The 22,536-nt window shown below is 42.5% G+C and overlaps 1 protein-coding gene across 2 annotated transcripts in view; it reads right to left on the bottom strand.

Moving 5' to 3' along the window:
• Window positions 1-22,536, bottom strand: part of LOC103372263 (ephrin type-A receptor 3-like) — a 95,812-nt gene that overhangs the window by 30,558 nt on the left and 42,718 nt on the right. For both annotated transcript variants that reach the window (XM_008301859.1, XM_008301860.1), the window contains exons 6-10: window positions 17,913-18,068; window positions 10,855-11,190; window positions 9,840-9,952; window positions 7,496-7,658; window positions 5,171-5,279 (exon numbers count right to left, since the gene is read on the bottom strand). In XM_008301859.1, coding sequence (XP_008300081.1) covers window positions 5,171-5,279; window positions 7,496-7,658; window positions 9,840-9,952; window positions 10,855-11,190; window positions 17,913-18,068 — 877 coding nt within the window. The remainder of the gene's footprint in view (window positions 1-5,170; window positions 5,280-7,495; window positions 7,659-9,839; window positions 9,953-10,854; window positions 11,191-17,912; window positions 18,069-22,536) is intronic.

The following is a 22,536-nucleotide window of genomic DNA, read 5'->3' as shown; positions in this document are numbered from 1 at the left end:
GGGGGGAAAATGATTAGCTGAGGAGTTATGACTAATAAATCTGTCTATGTTTCATTAACACCCTGTTTGGAAACATCTCATTTCGGTGGCTCTCATTAAAGAGAGTGGTAATGGAAGGGAAGGAAAAAAGGGAAGAGGGGAAGGTAGGAGGCGAGGAAATAGCAGCAAGGTTGGGAGCTGCACCGTGGTAATTGGCGTAATGTACAACCTGGTGAAAGGTCAAACGCGAAAAGATGGCAAGAGGGAGAGAGGAGCGTGTCATCTGTATCATTAAGTGAAGTGTGTCTTTATATTTGCCAACAGATCGGTGTGTGTAGATCAGTGTGAAACTAATTTCCCTAATGATGTTACTACACCGACATAACTTGATTAGGTCAGGATCGTAACGCGTGGCGCTTGTGCAAGTGCATCCGACAAATGTGTTCATGAACTTCAAAACCTTGGACAAAAACAGTTTGGTTTTTTTTTTCAATTTGTGTGATGTTTGTAGGACATTTGATAAATCCCACAGCAACATCTGCTCATTTGCATAGAGCCTGTGTGAGACACTTTCACACCTGCGGCAACGAGCTGCTATTATTGCACTGTTTGTAATCTACTTTCTAGGCTTTCTGCAGACAAAGCTGTATTTGGCTACACCCTACAGCTTAGCTGCATTAATTGAAAGCACCGGCATCCAACCAGCACATACAAATCTGTCTAATGACACTACACACACACACATCATCATCATCATCATCATCATCATCAAATACACACACACCTCCGCACACGGTTTTGTTTTCGGGTTCAGTACGCCGAGTCTTTCGGCTGCCAAATCATTATTAGCGCTATTATCAAGCAAACAGACCAACACCACCCACAGGGAAGAGAATGCGCTGGCTGATTTCTACCTCCACCAAATTCACCAATTCGGCAATCATGAGTCTATTGCTTGCGCCTTTTGTTCTTTGTTTTTCCATTTCCTTAGGATTTCCCCCCCCCCCCTCAAATTGAAACTAAAACAAACCTCGCCCCCCTCTTTTTTTTTTTTTTCTTTCCAATTGTTGCTGTTTTCCATTTCAATTTCTCACATTGTCTTTGAAATACAAACAAGCACACACCTACACACGCTTTTTTGAGCTGCTTTACACTCAATTAGAGTTGTAGTTCTTCAGCAGTCTCTCGCTGCCTCTTCACCCTGCTCTCTCTTCTCTCAGCAGCGTGTTTTCATTAGCACACGCTTCCCTTCTCTTTTTGTTTTTTTTTTCATCCTTCCTCTCCTCTTTTGTGTCATTAAGTTTTTAAGAATAACCCTGGGCTGCACAACAGATGTTGCGGAGGTAAAAGAGCTTACGCGCACATCAACAGGACATGCTATTGTGTGAAGAAGGTAGAGCTGTTACCGCTTTCTATTAGTGAGAATGAGAAGTCTTTCTGCTGGTATCAGCATCGTTTAATTTGCATTTTTCTCTCTTCGCCTTTTGTCTTTTATTTCTCAATGCTCTGCTCGAAAAGGCTTTTTTGTTCTCTCTCTCAAATATGGATAACTTTTTAAAATGTGCAGCATATTAATAAAAAACAACACCGTTTTTGATAGATTGAGCCACACTTTGGCTACACACCTTATTTTGAACTAAGAGCACGTTTTGTTACAGATATTTAGACATTTTCTTCAACAGATTGAAGAAAACGACGCCCTGCTGAATATCAGCAGCTCTGAGAACAGATGCACTTCATAAAGGCACACTCTGAGATGCATAGCAGATGAAACAGCTTAAAAAACAGGCATGACATGGATGGAACAACTTCACGCCGACTTCTCACCAAAAAAAAAAACTCCCACATTAAAAAACACGAACACAGAAAAACACACAGGAATCTGGCGCGTAGCCAAAGCCTGCAGCTATTCAGAAAGAGGGAGATGGTTTTAAGGCTGGAGAATCATTAGAGTGCAGACAAAACAGAGGCACAAACACGCACACACCAGCGCCGATGCTGGGAGGCAGAAGCTGTAACATGTTTAACAAGGAGTGAGAGAAAGTGAGGACCGAAGGGAAGAGCGCTTTTTGAGTGAAAGGCCATCTGCTGAATCCATGGCTATGCCAGTCGCTCGCTAGCTTCCCATCGTTTGCACCTGCCAGCCTGCCAAAGCACCCTCAGGAGGACAAAAGCAGCAACTTCACACACAAACACACACACACACACACACTTGCGTGCGTATACTCGCCGAGCAATAATGGCACGCACGCAGCAATAACTGGTGTGATTTGTCAGCGCCGTGCTGTGTCTGAGGAGCTTTCGATGTTTTTTCATGTTTTCCCTCCTGCGGTAACAATAGCATAACAGCACTTTATTAAACGGGAACAGGACAGAACAGAATAGCCTGCAAATCAGGCCGTTTATGAGCCATAGCTGTTGAGTACGATGCCAGCCAGTGCTGCGGGGAGTGTGTGCGTACCTGTGTAGGTATATGAGGCAACGAGTGGCAGGAGCCTTCCGTCAGGCTGCTGGGGATTGGTGGATTCAATGGGCGAACTAGGTGTAAAACAGGAACAAAACCCTGAGCGCTTTCTTAGCCATTATTGGGGAAATTATTTTAACAGCTGGCATGTAGGGAGAAAAGGGGCCTTACAAATGTCTGGCGGAGAATCAATTAAAACCTGGCTGACTCTAATCATCGTCCACAGTGAACTGGTTTCAGCAAATACATCAGATTCCTGATACATGAGGGGTAAAGGGGGGGTTGGGGGGGTTATCCAAATGTAAATTTCAAGAACAGAACAGGAAATGAAAGCTGCAGAGCCAAGAAACAAGCTAAATGAAGAGAAAAGCAGAAGCACAAGAGAGTGAAATGAGAGCAGCGGGTGAACGGGAATTTGACTGATTGACAGATAAGACGGAGCAGATAAAAAAAAGAAAAGAGGGATGGACAACCCAAGATTTTTCTTAGATTTTCTCCCAATTCCTCAAAAAAAAAAAAAAGCCCTCTCCGTTCTATTGCACCTAACACTGCAATCGCCCACCCATCATCTCCCCTCCCCCTCCCTCCTCTTTCATTTGTAATCTACCTTTTCATCTTCTCACCTCTCCCCCCGGCTCTCCTCCTCTCCCTCCATCAATCTACTTTTCTCTCCATCTCGCTCAAGCCTCCTCCTCTTTCTCTCTATCTTTCACACCATCTGAAAATGTAGCTCTCTAGTGGCGCAAACATACTTCAGATGTACTTCCTCCCCCTCCCTCTCTGCTGCAGTCTGTCATTCCTACTGCCTATCTGATATGTTTATTCTCCACTTGTGTCTCTCCTTTACCTCGCTTCTGTCCATCTTTCTCCCTCTTCCCCCCCGCTGATGCCCCTCTAGTGATGCAGCTTTGATCCTCGCTTCCTTCCCTTAGTCACCAACACACTCCGCCTCTGAACCCATGCACACACACACTCATTTTGACAGATGTGGTTTAATAGAAAGCAGTAATCAACACTGCTTCCTCCCGAGCGTCCACACCTCTAAATGGAAGAACGACGGATACGGAGAGGGTGAAAGAGGAAGAGAGGGAGACCTGAAATTGATGGTAGTGCATCGACCCCCTCAGTAAAACCTAGTTAACACCTCCCCGGCCTGTGAAACCTGATTAGACGAGTGTGTGTTTGTGTCACCGCGTGTGTTCATAGCGCAAAATGTTTAACAGGTTGGTGTGTTTTTTTTTTCCCCTAGACGGACAAGCCCATAATCCCACTCTGATTAAAAAAATGTTGATGCGTTCGTGTTGCCGAGAGCGCCGCATGCGTGTCGGTGCGCTACACAGGACAGTCTCTGCTGATTACATCCCTCCTAGTCAATAGTGAATAGAGCACTCAGCCTGATAAGCAATCACCTGAATCAATACTAATGTTTTCAGTGAGCGTACATTAGTGCGTGCATGTTTGCATGCATGTGGTTGTGTGTGTAGTTCTTAAAATGTGGCTAATCTAGTTGGAACTCATAGAGGATAAACATTTGGTTATAGGTACGGTAAATCACAGACGCCTGTCATCCCGCCTCCCCTCTCCCATTTTCTCTCCTCCAAAAAAGCCACCCCTTAACTTCAATCCTTTCATCTTCTGGCCTCTCACCAATCGGCATTCTTTTATTTTCCCTTCCTGCCTCTCATCTCCCTCCCCTCTTTGGCCCTCTTTGAGACGGAGCATTAACAGCAGTCTAACCTTCAAAGACGGTGATCATAGAGAGTCCATGCTCTTCACATACAGAATAACGCAGCCTTTAGTTCGACTTTGTCAGCCGTGTAAATGTCAAAGTTGGAGGCCGCCAGCTTTGGCAACACCCGCATGTAATCCCTCGAAGAGAGATATGAAGAGGCCGGCTTTCGCGTACACAAATGCGTGCGTACGTTGTCAGATTGCCGCTCCACACGTGATTATTTGCAGCAGTGCTACGTTCGATGTCGCACTCGATGCTTAGTTGGTTTCAACTTCAGTGTTTTTTTTTGTTGGTGATCCTATAATGTGCAACTGCTGAGAATACAGCTGTCAGTAGGTTTATGAGAAAGTGAGCCACGTTGGATGAAAATCTCATAACTGTGTCAGGTTTGTGTGTCAGTTTAAAGGACGAGGTTGGAGATTTTTTATATTCATGTTGCATTAGTCCATCTTTATTCCCAGATTTCTCCAAGCCCAGTGGTTCCCATTGTAGACATAAATCAATAGTTTTATTTTGGAAAATACCAAATAATCCTCTAAAACAGCTGCTCTTTTAACAAATGTTACTACAAATGGAGGAAATAGTGTAATCAGTCCATGAATGGTGGTATAAATAAAGCATTGTGCATTTGTTGGGGAACTATTTTCAACTGCGGATGTGGTGCGTTCGTGAGCAGCAGAGTGTGAAACTGACTTCAATTAAAGTGGAGTGCCCACAGTAACAAAAGCACATATCACCCAGAGCAACAGTGTGAATCGTGGTCTCGTAGTTTTTCGACAACACTTGAGAGCTTTGGCACAGAGGAAGGCTAACATGCACCAGGCGTTGGTTTTACAGGAATTACTTGATAGGATCATTTCATTTCTAGATTTTGGTGTTTTCATGGGATTTGAGCCTACATATTGCCAGGCTTCCACTTTTCCATCATTTTACTATCTTGACAAGAAGACCTAGATAAGGGTGATTGCCAGTCACTTATTGTATGCAGACCCTACCTTCCGCTGACAACGAAGCAAGTCACCAGGAAGATGAGGAGAACGATTCCCCCAGCGATGGACACAGCCAGAATGGTGGACTGGTTAGGGTCCCCAATGGCCAGAACATCTACAAAGAAGAGGACGTGAAGAGAGTGGATTATTAAAGCAAGCATAAAGGAGGGTGGGATGTAGTCGGAGGTGTTTTCTGAAGGAGAAAAAGTGATAAAACTAACAAAGGCTGGGAGTTGAGCAAGTAAGACAGCAAGTAAGACGGTGAGTGTGGCGAGGGAAAGCTGGAGAGAGAATGAAATATGATATCAATAGAACAGCAGATAAAAGACAGAGGCTTGAAGGGGAAGCAAAAAGGGAGAGCGGCAAACGAGTAAAAGAGAGAAAGGGAGGTGGATGGAATAGTAAGTAAGGTCCTTGATGAAAAGCGCTCTCCCTTTCTGCATCGCCTATGAGGGTATGAGAGTGGACGTGAAAGCCATTCCCATTCAGCTACGCTGTCCAAATGGATATGTTAACATCGCACATAACAAGGCTACCGCCAAGAACTTTCTGCAAAGATGCATCGATTTTTACGCCACACCAATCGAGCCATTACTCAAAACAAATACCCCATTTATCTGGCTTAGCTAAGCATGAGCGGACACGTGTGTCTGTGAGTGTATGTACTGTATATATGAGTGTGTGTGTGTGTGTGTGTTGGAGAGGCAAATTAATGCCTCAAGGCAAGTGCAGATAAGGATTGATCTCCTATTACATTTAGTGGTGCACACATACACACCTTTATTTAACAATCGATGCCATTGATCTGATTAGATAACCTTGATATGATTGCTACGGGGTCAGCTGCATCTCACAGATCCTGTTCTTTACAACTGTGAACTTGACTGTGAACCTGTTGTTTGAAGGCTCAGTAACAGCTCAGTAAAAACCTGCGCTGCATCTTGGGAAGCTTAAGGCACAGACGTGACCTTTCACAGTCTAAATCTAGATATTTGTCGCAGGACAGAAATGGAGTCTTTGAGTCACTTTTATTGACTATTGAATGATTTGTAGGCTAATGTGTGCCTTTTGTGTGCTACACAGGCAATCTATGGTGCAGTGCTATACATTTACTGATTTATCCCCCTCTGCCTGCCCGACTAGCAATCAATGATCACTTTGAAGAGCACATTATGGGACCTCTAAAGCAGAAAATCCTCGAGCGCATAATGAAGTGATAATGAAAGTGGATGACAGCAAACAAAGAAGAAATGGACCAGTGACAGGGAGCTTGGAAACATCACGACAGAGATTGAACACAGATTGAACACAGAGCTGTTTGTGAGGCCTGGTTGCACTGCCCTTGGATTAAAGATCAGAAACAAGGATGAGAACAAATTAAAAATGGAATTAGTTAAAGATCCATGGCATGTACCTGGGGAACCTGGAACAATATTGTACATGTCGATTACAGTTTTCTCAGATTCTCTGTAAAATGAATAGTCAATGTTAGCTATTCTTTTCTTTTTCTAAAATAATTTACAGCATTCTAACTTTGTAACACTGAGACATTTCTGACTCCTCTCTACTTCTAGCCTCTTTCCATAGAGGTGCAGGACTTTATACTGCAGTAATAAATTAGTCCATAGTGAATAAAAATGTGACAGGAGCAAATAAAAAAAAAAAACAAAAAAACACTCAAAACTACAGGGGATTAAATTAATTCACAGAATGGCCACAAAATACCTGAGGATGCCAGTTTTTATTCCCTGTCTATTAAATTGTGCTTGTTATGATCACTTTGCCTGGTACAAACTTCTTCCACCCTCACGATTTTGCTCCAGCGGTCTGTGTGAATCAACATCTCCAATCCAGCCAGGCATTCTTTTCCCTTCCTTCTACCTGCTAAGCATTCTGGGAAACTTTCAAACACACTGGTTCGGATGCACAGATGACAACCTGTGAGGCAGCCAAAGGCTATTTTATAACCACCCGTTGGATTCATTGATTTCAACTCTACGAAGGACAAATCCACTTTTCACTACCTTTGATATAATGTGGCAGTACATTATGCTGTGGAGCTAACCTTTGTCCTTCTTCTTCAGTTGCACTTTTAGTTTGGATTTCTTGTGTTAACACTGTGAAAAGCCTCAAAAGAACTGGCATGCTGCTGCCTGCTATTTCCATTTTTTAGCTGAAAACCACAGGGAAATTTGAAACAGAGGAAAATAAATCAAAAACTAACAAACCAATTGCATAGAGCGAGGCAAAAAACAAACAAACAAACAAATGTAAACTTAAATTATTGCTTCATTACGAGTAAACAAATAGTTTTTTTGTTTTTCCCTTTACCTTCGTGGCTGGTCTCCAGTTCGATCTCCCCGCCGTAGCTCCCGTAGCCGCCGTCGGTTCGAGCCCTGACCCTGAACACGTAGGTGGTCCCTGGCTTCAGCCCGTCCACTGTCATCATGTTGGAGCGAGTCTTCAGAACCGTGTAGTTCTGTTCCCGCTGGTTCTGGAGTGGAAAGGGGAGGGGAAAAAAAAAGAAAGAGAGAAAATCAAATACTAAGCCCAGTGGATAATACTTAGTGTCTGAGAAATGAAATGATTGTGGATAAAAAGAGGTTGAAAATGTGAAAATCCTATAAGAGTTTCTTGTAGAGCAACGAGCTGTGGCATCGAGAGAGGCAGAAGAAGAATAGGAAAAGTCTGGAAATAATAGAAACCTCAAATTGCTGAATTTAAATGTCTCCAGGGGCCAAATACACCTCACTAAGTTTTCATTTGTTCATCACTGGACCATTTGGTCGCGTTTATACATGAGCATCTGTCAGGTCCTAAATCTTATCCTCTCTACACTCTGGGGCAATATGTGGTTACTAGTCCCGCTTCACTTCGCTCCTCCACTACCTTCAAGGTGTGTGTGCACACTTAGATGTGTGTGTGTGTGTGTCTCTGTAGGAGGATGAATAAAGAATAAGTGTGTCTGTCAGTAAGCTGATTCCCTGCTGAGAGGCTGATACTCTACCTAATGGAAGACACTCTACAACACGGATTAACACTATTTTACAGTTAATGCTTGCCAACACACATGCTCAGACAGCCTCACACACACACACACACACACACACACACAGGGGCTGAGTTTCATCACCTCTGTCGTGTTTTACAAGGTTTGTTCGACAGATGTGTGGCTAATTAGCTTGGTGTGTGCAGGAGAGGAGACGGGAGGGATAAGGCGGTGGAAACAGAAAGACAGAGGGGCTGAAAGAAGCAGAGAGAGATGTTTGTGATGAACAAGTCATTACAGACATGCCCAAAGGCTAAACCCATACCCCCACCAACATAGACGGCATGCGAGAGGAGGAGAAGGGAAGAAACACGTTGCGTTGAAAGTGTACTCCAGTGATTCTTTTTTTTGAAGGAATAGTTTGACGTTTTCGAAGATACGCTAAGAAAACTTACATCACTTTTCATATCTGTTTGATAAATACGAAGCTACTGCCAACAGCTCTGTCCAGTATAACCAAATCCACCTGTCAGCACCTTGAACTGTGAGCAAACCCTCTGAACCCCAAGCACTTTCTGGGCGTGTTGTGCTCCTGTCACATTTTTTTTTCTCATTGTGGGCTCATTTTTCCGTGCAATATAAAATCCTGCACCTTAATGGAAACAGCACAACTACTGCTAGACGAAGAGGGAACTCAAGCACGACGCTGGTGTAGTATAACACAGTTATGATGCCATGAATCATAATAAAGAAAAGTGGAATTTCTTTAAAAATTACAAAAATTGAAAGATCCTAGAATCAGTATGTACAACTTTTTTTTTTCAAGATCCAGCATTGGGGAAAAAATAGTGACTTGACATACGAGAGATATTTTAGTACTGATATTTATACTTCTCCTATCTGCTCTGTGTAAACACAACCTGTAGTTCAGCCAAATAGCCCCTTAATTTTTGACTGTCGGTCACAGCAGACTGTTTGCACCGAGCAGTGGAGAAGTTTTTTTTTGTATATCCCAGAATCTGTTTACGCCACATGGTTTATTTTTGGCAAATTTCTAGAGACGTAGAATTCCGTTGAAATATCAGTTTTAAGCTTTCCTGGGAAAACTGAAAGCAGTGATGAGTTCAAGGACCATTAAATGGACTTTGCCAGACGTAGAAGGTCTTATGGGTTCCATCGGACCCCAAGAAAGAATATATGCAAAATATTTGTTGGTTTTCATTCTAATCTTTTATACCATGTTAAATAAATTTTCTGATAAGTTGACGTATGTTTTCAAATGCATGATAAATGTCCCTTTTTTTATATTAAAAAAAAAATCTTAAAAAATTCAAAAACAATACCTATCACATAAACCAAATGGCCTGGGGTCCAAAAGACCCCCAAAGTCCTGAATAGGGTTAAAGACAGCATGCGTTTTAAACCCACCCACACTGTTCCTTCAAGACTAAGGGATTCACATCTGACAGACTAAATAAAAAAATCCCAAGCAGCAGATTCATACTTTTCATTTTGTTTGTGTCCAACTGTAAAAATGCTCGAGGCTGCACTTCCTATAATGTAGAGTCCTGCTTGTTAAAAATGCCGGCTTGTTGTTTAAAATTAAATTCACAAGTAACTTGATCTTTGTGTGTTGGATTGGTGGAGTCCTATTTAAAAATGAGTGTCTGTTTGTCTCTCTCTCACCTTCTCATAGTAGATGACCTCATACTCCACTATCGCTCCATTGGGTCTCTCCGGTCCCTGCCAGGCCAAAGTCACACTGTCCTTGCTCCGCCTTTCCTTCAACACAACGCTCACTGTAACACAAACACAAAAAAAACGAGATGAGAAAGCGTGAGCGCAAAAGAAAGTTCAACTAGATGGGGGGAAAAAAGCAGAGGAGATAGAGAGAGCAGGATGTGGTGATATTAATACCTAAAGTGCTACAACGAGAAAACCCATATTGCAACGTGTGTGTCAAGTGATTTTGCTAATGAAACAGCTCACAAGGTGTAATATACTGTACATGTGTGAATACAGCATTCTGCGATGTGTGACGCATGTGCGCGCTGTGTGATCTGCTCGTGTTACTAACGTGCAAACCCAAAACCTTGTGGCTTGAAAGTGTGTGAATAAATGTGTGTGCGTTTAATACTACAAGTGAGAGCAGCGTGTGTGCCTCTCGGTGAGGTTAACAACCTCTTCACCCCCCTCCAGTTATCGCACACACATCCGTCGTATGTGGCCTATTAGTCATCACCGCTCTGTCATACACATAATCCTTACACAAGTTTCCCCCACAGTCCCACACTGACGCACATGTGATTATACATGTGCAGGCAGCGGTGCAGAGGTGTCATTCTTTGGTATCAGAGGGGTGCATCACAGCAGGTGACGTTAAAGTTCTCGATACCGTTTGCGAGTTACACTGCAATCAGTATTCGAACAAATTTCTAGTTCACGCTGATGACTATGTTCTTCCCCGGAGGATTTCATTTTCTTATCAGCCTTTAAAAGTGGATAAAATCCTGCAAAATCCTTTCTTCTAAAGTTGCTGCAGCAATTTAAATCCTAGAAAACCCTGCCACACAAAAAAGTATTCAGTGAAAGAGCTGTCTGAGTCAACAAATATGAGTGTTTCGACATTCCTAGTCTTAACTGTAGGAGTTGGATGTTTTATAGGAGTGGCATTATTCCCAGTGTGTGTGTATTTTCTCACCTGTCTGTGATGTTGTCACATTTATGACGACCGTTCCTCTCGGTGTTGGACTCAAGTCAGACACTCCATTCTGGCTCTCAATGGTGAAGCTGTAGTTGGAGTCCGGCTGCAGGTCGGTGACCAACACGGTGGCCGACGAGAGGCCGATCTGTCTGGGGACAAAGTGGACGCTGCTCCCACATGGTGTGCACTTCTTGCCATCGCCGAAGCACTTCCTGCAGTGGAGGCTGTAGGTGATGTCGCCTCTGCCTCCCGTGTCTCTGGGCGGCGACCACTCCAAGGTGACGCAGGTTTCGTTCACTGTCGAGATGGGGTTCTCTGGAGCTGATGGAGGACCTGAGGGGAAATACAACCATAGATTTGTGTTTTTTTATGTTTATCCAAAAGCAGTGTTTAGAAAACTGGAATGAATTGAGAAGTTTTTTTTATAACCAAAGTAGTGTCACGTTTTCTCAGAAAGGTGTCATTTCTGTCCGTGAAGCCTAATAAACATGTTTAAGGGACCAGTGTGTAGAACTTGGTGGCATGTAGCGGGGAGTTCGCAGATTGCAATCAACTGAAACCCCCATGCTTCAACCTCCTTTTCCTTTTCAAGTGTGAGGGACAACCTACGGTGGCTGCCACTTCAATATAAAACAGAAAAGGCCCTCTCGAGCCAGGGTTTGGTTTGTCCTTTTCTGTGCTTTTGTAGAAACATGACATGAGGTGGTGAGCTACATAGAAGACAACCTCACCCCCGTGTGGATGTGAAGGACTCATTCTAAGCTAACAAAAACACACCACTTCATAGCTACAGGTGATTATACACTAAAAAAAAACAATTCTGATTACTACATCCCATTTCTCCAAATAGATCCCCCTGTAATCCCAAACATTGGTGCTTTAAAAGAGTATTATATCCTGAGCGTTTCATACCTTCAACAGTGTTCGGCTTACAATGAATAGCTTTAAAAAAAAGTATTACAATCCATGAAGTAGTACAAGAGCCAGAGGTGTTTTTTATTCCATGCACGCTTGTCAAAATCTAGGACTTTCATCACTTACAATACAACTTCACTAATAGTTCCAACAGTGACTGTAACTACCAAAAAGATTTAACATATTCTTAAGCTACAAGTCTTAAAGGTTCCATTTTGTTTCTTCTTTACAGGAAATTAATTACAGTCTTACATGTCCCTGAAACGTTTCTTTCAATTTTTCAGCTCAAAATACTGCAAAGATGTCTCATTTCACCATGACTGTGTAAATCCTGGTCTTAGTCTTATCTTAAGCCGGCTCTTTTAGTATCTGTAGCTGTAAATGCAGCTGAGCTGCTGTTGTCCTCACCCGCTTCAGGAAGAAGACTCTCTCTGTACCTCTGATTGACAGGACTGAGTAGTTGACTGCCTGGCAGCTGACACAAATATGAATGCATATGCAAAACGAGGACTTCCCATCACTTCAATCAGTCTTTCTTAGCGATCAGTTGTCTTAGTCCCATTCTGTTGTCTGACAACCGAAACAGAAAAAGTTATAGCTAGACAACTATTAGTATCTCAGCTGGATCATAGCAGCTCAGTGAAATTCTTTGTGGCTTGTAAAGCTGGAGGCTATCTAGCTGTGGGGGGCTTTCAGAATGGCAGAAGCAAACATCTTTATATATTAACAGCTTCTCCCCTACACCTTCAAGTTTATAACAACCACAAAACACAATAAAAATTGATTCTCACCTTTAAGTAGAGATGAGCAGCAGCCCATAGAAGTCTGGAGAGGCCACCTCTATCTAACTCTACCACCAGCATTTTTCACCTTTAAACTTGTGATAAAGGACTGCATTGGGATTATGATCCCACAAGTCCCACTGGTCCCACTGGACCCAACATGAATCCCACCGGAGTGAGCGGTTAAAAAATAAACTGCAGATTGTGGGATTTACTGCTAACCAGAAAGATGGAGAAGAAGACTAAAGCAAGCTTTTGCAATACAAAAGCAAATCACGACAAGCCTGTCTTTTGGACTGCTGTTACCGACAAAGATGGAAAACAACAGGCAGAAATATGTCACTTCAACAGAGGTCACATATTTCCTGCTCTGTTCTCTACAGTCAAAGCAGGCTCTCCTTCAGACACAAACACTTCTCTCTTCCCTTATTAAACAAGATGCTATCAAGAAGGCTATAAAATGTGTATTTGCTGCCCCAGAATGAATAATTCTCATGAAGGTAATTGGAGTTTTGCTGCATTTGTACCAACAGTCATGCGTCTCTTTCTTAATATGACACAGTTAAATAATATGCAGAACAAGAGAAGACACAGAATCAGTGAAGTTCTAAACTATGTGGGTGTGAAGGGTCACGATGTGTCAAAATCCCATCAGGTTTTAATGATGTAAGATATTTTATTGATGCATATATTTTAATGATGCAAGAGAGATGCTCATCTGAGAGAAATTACTGCAATATGGCTGGGTCCAAAATCATCTACTCACTCCCTACTCACTATACAGGGACCACTACATAGTGAACTATGAAGGTACCACCTTGGCAAAGTACCATTTCGGACACTACTCAAGCTATTAATTGCTTGCTAGCTGTGATTTGTGCCGTAGCAACGTTGTGCAAACTTCAAATTCACAGTTTATTGCATCGCTAAGAAACAGGTCAAATAAACTTTAACAAAAAATAAACGTGAAATTATTTACATTTTAATGACAAGTTTTTTTATCTAGTTTGCATTTCCTTTCGCGCAACGCATGATAGTCCATATTGCTGGTTAGTGACCATCGACTGTACACTACTTTTCATGGTACATTGTGGGATATTTTGAGTGCACTTTATAGGGTGTAACAGGTGTAACATTCAGACAGCACTACAAAATAGCAAACTGTACTCACTACATAGGGTGCAGTGGGTGATTTGGTACACAGCCTATGTGTCACTTTCTACTCACTGAAACCACGCTTTCCCAGCATGCATCTAGTGAGAAGCATGGTGAGCTGAACAAGTCACAGTCTGGCCAGTGCTGAGCTGTTACACCACTCCTTATCAGTGCCAGTTCATGAAACACAGACCGACAAATATTATTTTTTTCCCCCCAAATGTCTGCCCCTTAAATGTGCATTGTCTTCATGTTCATTAGCAAATTAATAGCAGTTTCTATTAGGACCACAACTCAGAGTGATTAAATTAAAAATGTATTAACTGACTCCGTTCAGGGGATGGACACTTGGCGCTCGATTAATGAATAGCTTTGGAACGGACAGAGATTAAAGGAGTCTGGCCGATTGTAAATGTGACGGTATGAGAATAATATAATATATTACACTTGCACATTTAAATCCATCTTTAAAGAGAATTCACATGATGTTGAATAGTTGATGCTTGACTGCAGGGAGGATTTTTACTTACTTACTTACTTACTTTACTTACTTATTTTTCTTTACTGTGAAGTTAACTGACACTGTGGAGCTGCACTGCAGATAATAAATAGCAAGTGGACAATGATGTATAGAAAGTGCCCAGAGTCATTTTCTCATGAGTCAGGTACATTTTATGATTTAGGCCAGTTAATATTACTTTGAGTTTCAGCTGGAATGATTAGTGTTTTACAGAGTCAGAGTCCAAAAAGTGTGTCACTAATCATTCTCAAGGAAGTTGAGAAACAGCGACACGAAAGCGCTCTTTATAACGCCTTCAGATGAAGTGTGCTCGTGTTGATGCATAAATTAAAATGTCTTGAGTTAATGTGATGTGTGAATAATACTTTAAATGGTTCTGTTGCACTTGAAGCAACATGCAGATTTGTTTTTTCTAACCAACGGAGAGGGGCATTTTGGTTCTGAGTTAACTTGAAAGGTCAGATTTTGCTGTACCATATTTATTTAGACATTTCTTTCCAAGCCACATGCTCACTGTTGTAGACATGAAAGCACATATGTTGTTATATGTTACATCACAGCTGACATTTTACATGAACTCAACATGATAGAAGCAGAACCAAGTCTAAGCACAATGGAACGGAAAAAAATCTATATTGTTGTGTCGCTACACCAAATTTAGAATGATATATTTTAGGTTTAAATTCAATGAAATTCTGTTTAAGGGCACAAACATGTTTGTGTACTATGACATACATGTAGAGCCTGTTTCATTCTGCTACGCTATTTTATCTGATCCTTTGGGTGTTCTGTTGCTATTTACATCTACTGTTCTTACAGCCTTTTTTTATTTTGCTTCATGTTAACATTTTCCACCATCAAACCGGTGGAATGCTTTCAGTGGGCGTTCAACTTCAGTCTGAAAACATCAAGTGGCTGTGATGGTAAGGGTGTGTCACTTCTGCAAAAATGGTGAAATATGATCTAAGAAATCCAGTTTGAGTAGGTGATTTATGAGTCTGGAGGCTTTTAAGACGACAACGTGCAGTGATTTAAAATTATAATATTATCAAGACGGTGGAAATTTATCAAGGTGGCATTTTGTTTTTGGTTTTTTTGTGTCCCGGCAAACAGTATAACCAGTAGAAACGCAGCAAGTAATGTACCAGGAATCTGCCCATGCACTTAATTGATCGGCCAACACAGTGCCAGAGCCCTCTAGAGCCCTCTGCTTCAACTACCCCGCTGCATTAATGTAATCGCCCCGTTGCAATGAGGCGGCTTTGGATTTCACACAGCAAATATAACAAGTCATTCTCACTGGAGCTGCCACCGTTTGTCAATTAATCCATTATTTGTTACCTTTTACAGGAATCGTCAACTACAGTGTTAATTGATTATTTGATTTGAGTTTTTGATTGATTTTGAGGTTTTTTTTTTGTGTTTTTTTTAAGAAAAAAGTCTCTCATTAGTGTCTTAAATGGGACTTTTCCTGGTTTCTCTGAAAACTGAATATTTTTGGGTTCTGGATAAAACAAGACATTTTAGGATGTCATCTTGGGTTTTGGGAAACCCTGATCAACATTTTGTTCTGTCGCATGACATGTTCTGTCTCAAGTCAAACACCTTTTCTATATTAAACCACAAGTTTTTCCTAATTCTAAGTGCTGTGGCTGCCTAAACATAACCATTAAATAGATTACTAACACTGTGCTTCCTGTAAATGGATATTGTACTGCAAGACTGGATCATTTGGAAATGTTGGACATTACTTAACAGCAACGGACACTTCCTTCCCCTACACCTTTTTAAAAAAGGGGCTGGGGGTTAGAGGAGGTGAGGGCAGTGTCTTATGACAAATTTTCTACCTTTAGGAGATCAGCAATCTGAAAAACACGCCCACTGGATTGACTACATGTGTGGAGGTGAGGCATTAAGCTGGATTTGTTTACTTAAGCTCTTCTTAGTAATTTTTCCTGGAACCGCTTCTGTCACTTTTCGTGTTGACTAGACTCAAATTGTGAGCCCATATCCCCGCATGTACGACTCATCATGTCATCTAAGGCTTTGGGAAACAGCGATGGACACTTTTCAACACTTTCAAACATTTTATGCACCAAAAAAAACCATCAATAAATCAAGAAAACTAATCAGCAGATAAATCAAGAATGAAAATAATCGTCAGTTGCAGCTCTCATTCTCACTAAAGTTTCAGCTGACCTCGATGTTTAAATGCATCTACGTACGGGGCTTCTTATGTTCATTTTGATTGGAAGAAGTTTAAAATCTTTTGGGTAAACCACAAAGGTCCAGCACATCATCAAGGTAACCCCGTACCATGACATTCCTGCCTCCAGGGAGCCACTCACATGGGAATGACTGATTATAGTTGCTCACAGCACAGCATGGTGCAGGTATCTCAACCATATGGAAATTTGGCAGTAGGTGCCCATTCAGACTGACATCTCATCAGGTCCTGACTGAGCAGTGAGCCCCAGGGGGCCACCAGCAGAGCCTGGGACTTTCCTGATTAGCCTTCCCAGTGGCGAGCCTCTCTAAAGTGCAGGCGAGATGGGGGGGGACAGCTGGGCGTGGAGGACGCAGGCCATGCTGGGTGTAATTGAGGCTGTCGGTCATAAATCTGCTGAAAGGGTGTGCTGACTGATCCCGCTAATTCAGTCTTTTTCTTTTCTCCATCCCACCACTTCCCTGGGCCGCACTTAACCGTCCATCATCACCGTTGCTGCTGATCGGCCTTTTATGACACTTAGATTATATGTCTCCGATAGTCCACTATTTTCCCCACTGTTCTATTCTTTTCCTGTGTCTTAAGTGTCATTCTCCATGTCTCCGTGACTAATTCTTTCACCTTTTCTCCTTATTTTCTCATTTCTCCCCCTCCTCGATCCTCTGTGGCGCTCTTCAACATCCAGGAGAGCAATTGTGTGTGTGTGCATGTGTGTGTGTGTGTGTGTGTGCCCATACATATTTGAACAAACCGTTACTCATTTCCAGCTGATAACACCTGTCACATCTCACCTGCTACAACGATTAATGAGTGTAATCTACCATAACCTGATAATGGGTTTGGGTATGTGTGTGCATGCTTGTGCGTGTGCGTGTTGCGCCATACTTTCTCTACTTCGGTCTCTCTCTTCCACCATGTCACTGTCCTTACCCACCCACCCCACGTCCCTCCATCTATCTCAATCCATCTCATTCTGTCCCTCTCATACGCTCAATCTTCCCTCCTCATTCTTTCTCTTTACCTCTGTCTCTTTTCATGAGGATGTGGTCCGATCCCTGCGTGTGTGCGCGGGGCAGAAACATCGTCTACTTTCTACCAGAGTATCACCCATATCTGTGTTTCCCATCCGAGATATCCATGGTGTGTAACCACACAACTAATACACATGGAGGTGTGTGTTTAATGTATGCATCTCTTGTGCTGTATAAACCAACAGAAGCTCAGGAACAAGAAACTGCATGGAGGCATACATACGGGATGAAATGGAAAAACCGCCATGCTATGTATATTCTTACAGAAGTACATTACAAGCTCATTAAATGAAATGCAATCCAATCATTTCATAACATAGAATGCAAACATCCAAGTGCAAACATGTCACTGAAATGAATGCAGTGAATATTATGGCTGTGACAGCTAATAGGAGTTGTATGTGGTTTTTTTTTGCGTCACTCACGTGTGCAGGCCATCGAGCGTGGGTCGCTCTCAGCACGGTGGAAACCTTTCTCGCAAATGCACTCGACGGCTTGCTCCTGCGGCGACGAGCTGTGAGGAGGACATTTGGTGCAGTAGGCATCCGTGGCCGAAGCTTTGTAGGTTCCAGGCCTGCACGCTGGAAAGCGAAGAAGATAAACACAGAATAAGTGGATGTGCCAACGCAAAAGCGCAGGGGTCACATTCAGTGTTTATTAACCATAAAGACGGTTGTTGTAAAAAAAAAAAACACTTTGCTGCGTTGCGGCTCTACATCCTCTGAAACATCCAAAAAATCCAGCAACACTCGTAATGTAAAGAACCACTTTATTTAACGGCCCACTGAAATGTTGTTCGCTGTGTAATAAATGTCGTGATCGTGATGAACACTGCAAGCCATTGGTCTCAGAATAAAGTTGGCTTTTATACTGCTTATGCTTGTGCATCTCGGCAGTAATTGTGCCAGAAATCCCTCGTCTGCCACAAACACTTTTAACGGATAATTCCAGTTTATTATAACTTGGATTTTTAGTTCTGTAGATGCAGCCGTCTTTCCTGTTAGGTACTATAACACTGTATTCACCAAAGGAGCTGCTGAGTTCTGGGTACATGGCAAGACACAATATGAAAATGAGCAAATCAGATGAGCACAGAAATGTTAAACAAACCCCCAGATTTGCTGAACTTAATCAAAAGAATTACACACTTTCCATTATAAACATTCATCACAGTTTCAAATGTAGTGTAGTTGTGCATCCTATGTCTGTGCCATGAGGGAATATTAGAGGCATTTCAGGTGCATTCAGCTTTCACAGTTACTACATCCTCAAAAGGAGCTGCAGTAACTACAAAAACGATGGCCCAGAGTGCAGAGCCAAGGTTGCACAGTCATAAACCAGAATTATTATTCAAGCCTGTACAAAAGTAAAGTAGACTCATGAGAGTATAATGTAGAAGAGAGTCGTCAAAAGGTAGAAAATGTACCAAAAAAAAAAAAACAACTAACAAGACAAAGAGACATCAGAATATTGGTTAACAAAAAAAGGTACTACAGACGCTGATGGGTCGTACGATGTGCCGTGCAGTACCCACGGCAAAGAACAAGAAAACAAAGTTTGATTTGATGTATTGTGACGTCTGGTCTACGTGAGATCCTGTTACATCAGGCTGAGGGCCGGTATAACCACGGGGTCGTACAGTACAGTCACACAGCGCAACAGCAGATCAACTGTCATTCCTGTTATATAAGCATTAGATCTTCAGGCAACCAGGGGAACTAAAATATACAACTGCAGTCACAGCAATAGTCACAATAACATAATATGACTATTGCTACGGCTGTTTCAGTGGCTGCGTATTAGTCATTATGTGGAGTCATAAAACTGGGGAGGGAAAACCGTGTTACCACTCAACAGGAGCAGCCGGCTGAAATAGACTGGGGACTTGAATGATTTCCCTTTTGCATCCTCGGCAGTAAAATGGAATTCCTGACTTTCCCTTTGGTAATCTGAATATAGATTATGCATGTATTTATTTATACATTCATAGGCCTGGCATTCCCATTCTCGCGAGCCTTTTCTGCCACAGTGGTAAATAGTATTGCGGTGTACAGAATCCTACGTGAGGAAAATGAGGGGCGTCTCAAACGCAATTCGATAGACGCCCCGTGCCGTGCGCTCGTGTGCGTATGTACGTGTGTGTACGAATAGGTTGGATCAATGATGCGACAGATTCCACCAGGTGCTGATTGCATGTTCGTGTGCCCAAGTGCTTGTGTGCGAGAAGGTGTTAAGTATGCAGCGTGTGTGCGAACTCGTGTGTTCGCCTGCTGATTGCTTGTGCTGCCGGTGAAGGTCACGGATTTAATCAAGCTACACGTCACTTGTCCCAGAAAGGCTGTATATTACCACACCAGCACCCACACACACACACACACCCACACACACACACACACACACGTATATTCAAGCTGTGGTTAACCTATGGATAGCGGAATGGAAAAGTGGCCTAAAAGTAGTGTGATTTCTCACTGTGGAGGTAAGTTCTTCCACCTGGATGCTGCGCTCGCTCGCATACAGACAGTATTTTTAGGCAAATCATTCATCATAGGGGAGCAAAGTCCACTAGCACAATCCCCCAAAGACCTGAGAGAACAAAAAAAAAAAAAAAGTACGTGTGTGTAGGTGCGAAAGAGAGAAAGAAAAGTAAAGAAAGGAAATGAAAGGGAGTGATAATTCTCAAAGGGTTTCTGCTCTCCTTCCTCCTTCCTGTCAGGTTCCAAGGTAATGGGTGCCTATGTGCTCTGCTGTGGTGACTGTGTGTGTGTTCCTGTTGGCTGGGCTGTAGGAGCAGAGTGGAAAAGCAGCTTTTCTCCGGGGATGTTGCATCCGGAGAGTCCTGGCTTCGGGCGCTGGCCAGCCACAGTGGCACAAAGGACCTCAACGCTAGAGGACAGACAGGGCACTCGGTGCCAGGCCTGGCGTACGTACAACTGCCTGATCAAAAACTTTCAGCAGGAACGGGGGGCTCGGCTAATAGGAGTAGAGCTTCCTTCTCCTGATCTGCTGGTTTCTACTCTGCTTTTCCACCTCTTTCTCACTCCAGTTTTTCTTTCTCTCTTAAACTCCCTCTCTTCTCTCTCTCTCCCTCTCTCTCTCGTTCACTCACTTCTCTTGCCTCTGTCTTTTTTTTTTTTCAAGCTACTCCCAGTGTCTGCCCCATGGGAAATGTGTTACTTGACTTGGTTCCCTTATGATTAATGATTTACCACAGATATGAAAAAGGGACAAGCGGGCTGAAGCAGCGAGACAGTGCTTGCATAAACACACACTCGCACACAAAGCAGACACACTTGAGAGCAAAAGTTTAGACTCAAAAACTATGTTGTGGAACTGCGAGCTAACTCCAAATTTGCATCATCTTCAGTTGTCAGTGCTGTACATAGGGTGTGTTTGAGATGTGTGTATGTGTTTCTCCTAAAGATAAAGAGTGGCCTCAGATCCAGTGTCTTATTAATTATTCATCTGGTCACCAGAGAGAGTCAGTGTATTTATGCCAATCGATAGCTCTTAGATATGATATAGTACTGCTACTCAAGACACACCCTCAGTCACCACTGATTGAGAAGGGAACAGCCCAACCTCTTCCTTTGGGAAAAGCCAACGCACGAGCTGATTGAGTTCTGTTTTTTATTATAATGTTCTATACAATATTCTGCTCTTTTTAGGTCTGCAAATACTGATTATTTCTACTAATCTACTGTAAAATGTCACAAATTAGTTTAATAAGCCCATCCCAAACCACAGAGATGCTGTACTAATCAATACATTTATATCAGTGGATCAGATGACCCCTTGTATAGAGTCAGTGGCACTGATGAACCCAACAACTCTTAACTGATCGGTTTGGTTTATGTCTCACAGCTTCAGTCTCCACTACACATTAGCTGTGTTTACCCGCCGTAGCAACAGTTCTCAGCAGAGTAGTTTTTATAGATTCATCGTGCACTACCTGCACAGCTCCAAAAGGCAGATGGTTAACAGCTAGCCGTCAAAACAGTGGAGCATTTGGGAGCTGAAGTGGTGGAAAACAAACCAGAGGTAAAAGTCAACCTTTTATCTTATCGTTTAACAAGAAATAGCAGAATCTCAAGCCGAAATGAATCCTAGTTTCTGCGGGAGTGTTAGCCATGCTAACCTTGAAGGGGTAAACTGACGCGGTTGTGTTTACACCTTGTTTCACTTCATAAGTGACAAAAAATGAATAACAATGGCTGATTTCATTGGCTGATTAACCAAAACTCATCTCTGTGAATGAGAATTACAGATGTCTACATGTTGTTGTTATTTTACCATTAAAACTCCTCACGCCTTCACATGGCTTTGATGTAAATCTTCCCTGCACAGTTTTTTCTGCTGTAATGCAGAATGTGAAGATCTATTAAGGCCACACATTCTGTCACACTGAGCCTTCCGCTGCTCACTGCAGCTCAAGCACACCAGCTCACCCGATCAAGCACTGTCAAACTACTCTATGCCACAACAGCAAATTGTAGTGTTGGACTAATTCTGCCATGTACACATGTTTTAAGTGGAAAAGTCCCACGCTGTAAGCTGACAGGATTGGTTCCTTAGATCTGTTACGTATAAAACCTTAGAAGTCTGATTTCCATGTTTTTACTGGTACACTCCAGTTTAAACATCTTAGATTGGTGACATGCGTGGACATGACATTTTTGGTTATACTATCACAGCATTCAATTTTTTAATTAAAAAATATATAAATTTTATTATTATTATTTTATTATTTGTATTTATTTATTTTAAAATTATATATATATATATATATATATTCTTGGGCTGCAAGGTGGCGCAGTTGGTAGCACTGTTGCCTCGCAGCAAGAAGTTTGCCGGTTCACGTCCCGGTGGGGGCACCGGGATCTTTCTGCGTGGAGTTTGCATGTTCTCCCCGTGCAGCGTGGGTTCTCTCCGGGTTCTCCGGCTTCCTCCCACACAGTCCAAAAACATGTTGAGGTTGATTGGTGATTCTAAATTGTCCGTAGGTGTGAATGTGAGTGTGCTTGGTTGTCTGTCTCTAAGTGTAGCCCT

This window comes from Stegastes partitus, unplaced genomic scaffold (genome assembly GCF_000690725.1).
Source record: "Stegastes partitus isolate 25-593 unplaced genomic scaffold, Stegastes_partitus-1.0.2 Scaffold1722, whole genome shotgun sequence".
NCBI lineage: Eukaryota > Metazoa > Chordata > Actinopteri > Pomacentridae > Stegastes > Stegastes partitus.
The sequence above is the reverse complement of the archived record's forward strand: the minus strand, read 5'-3'. Positions and strand labels throughout refer to the sequence as shown.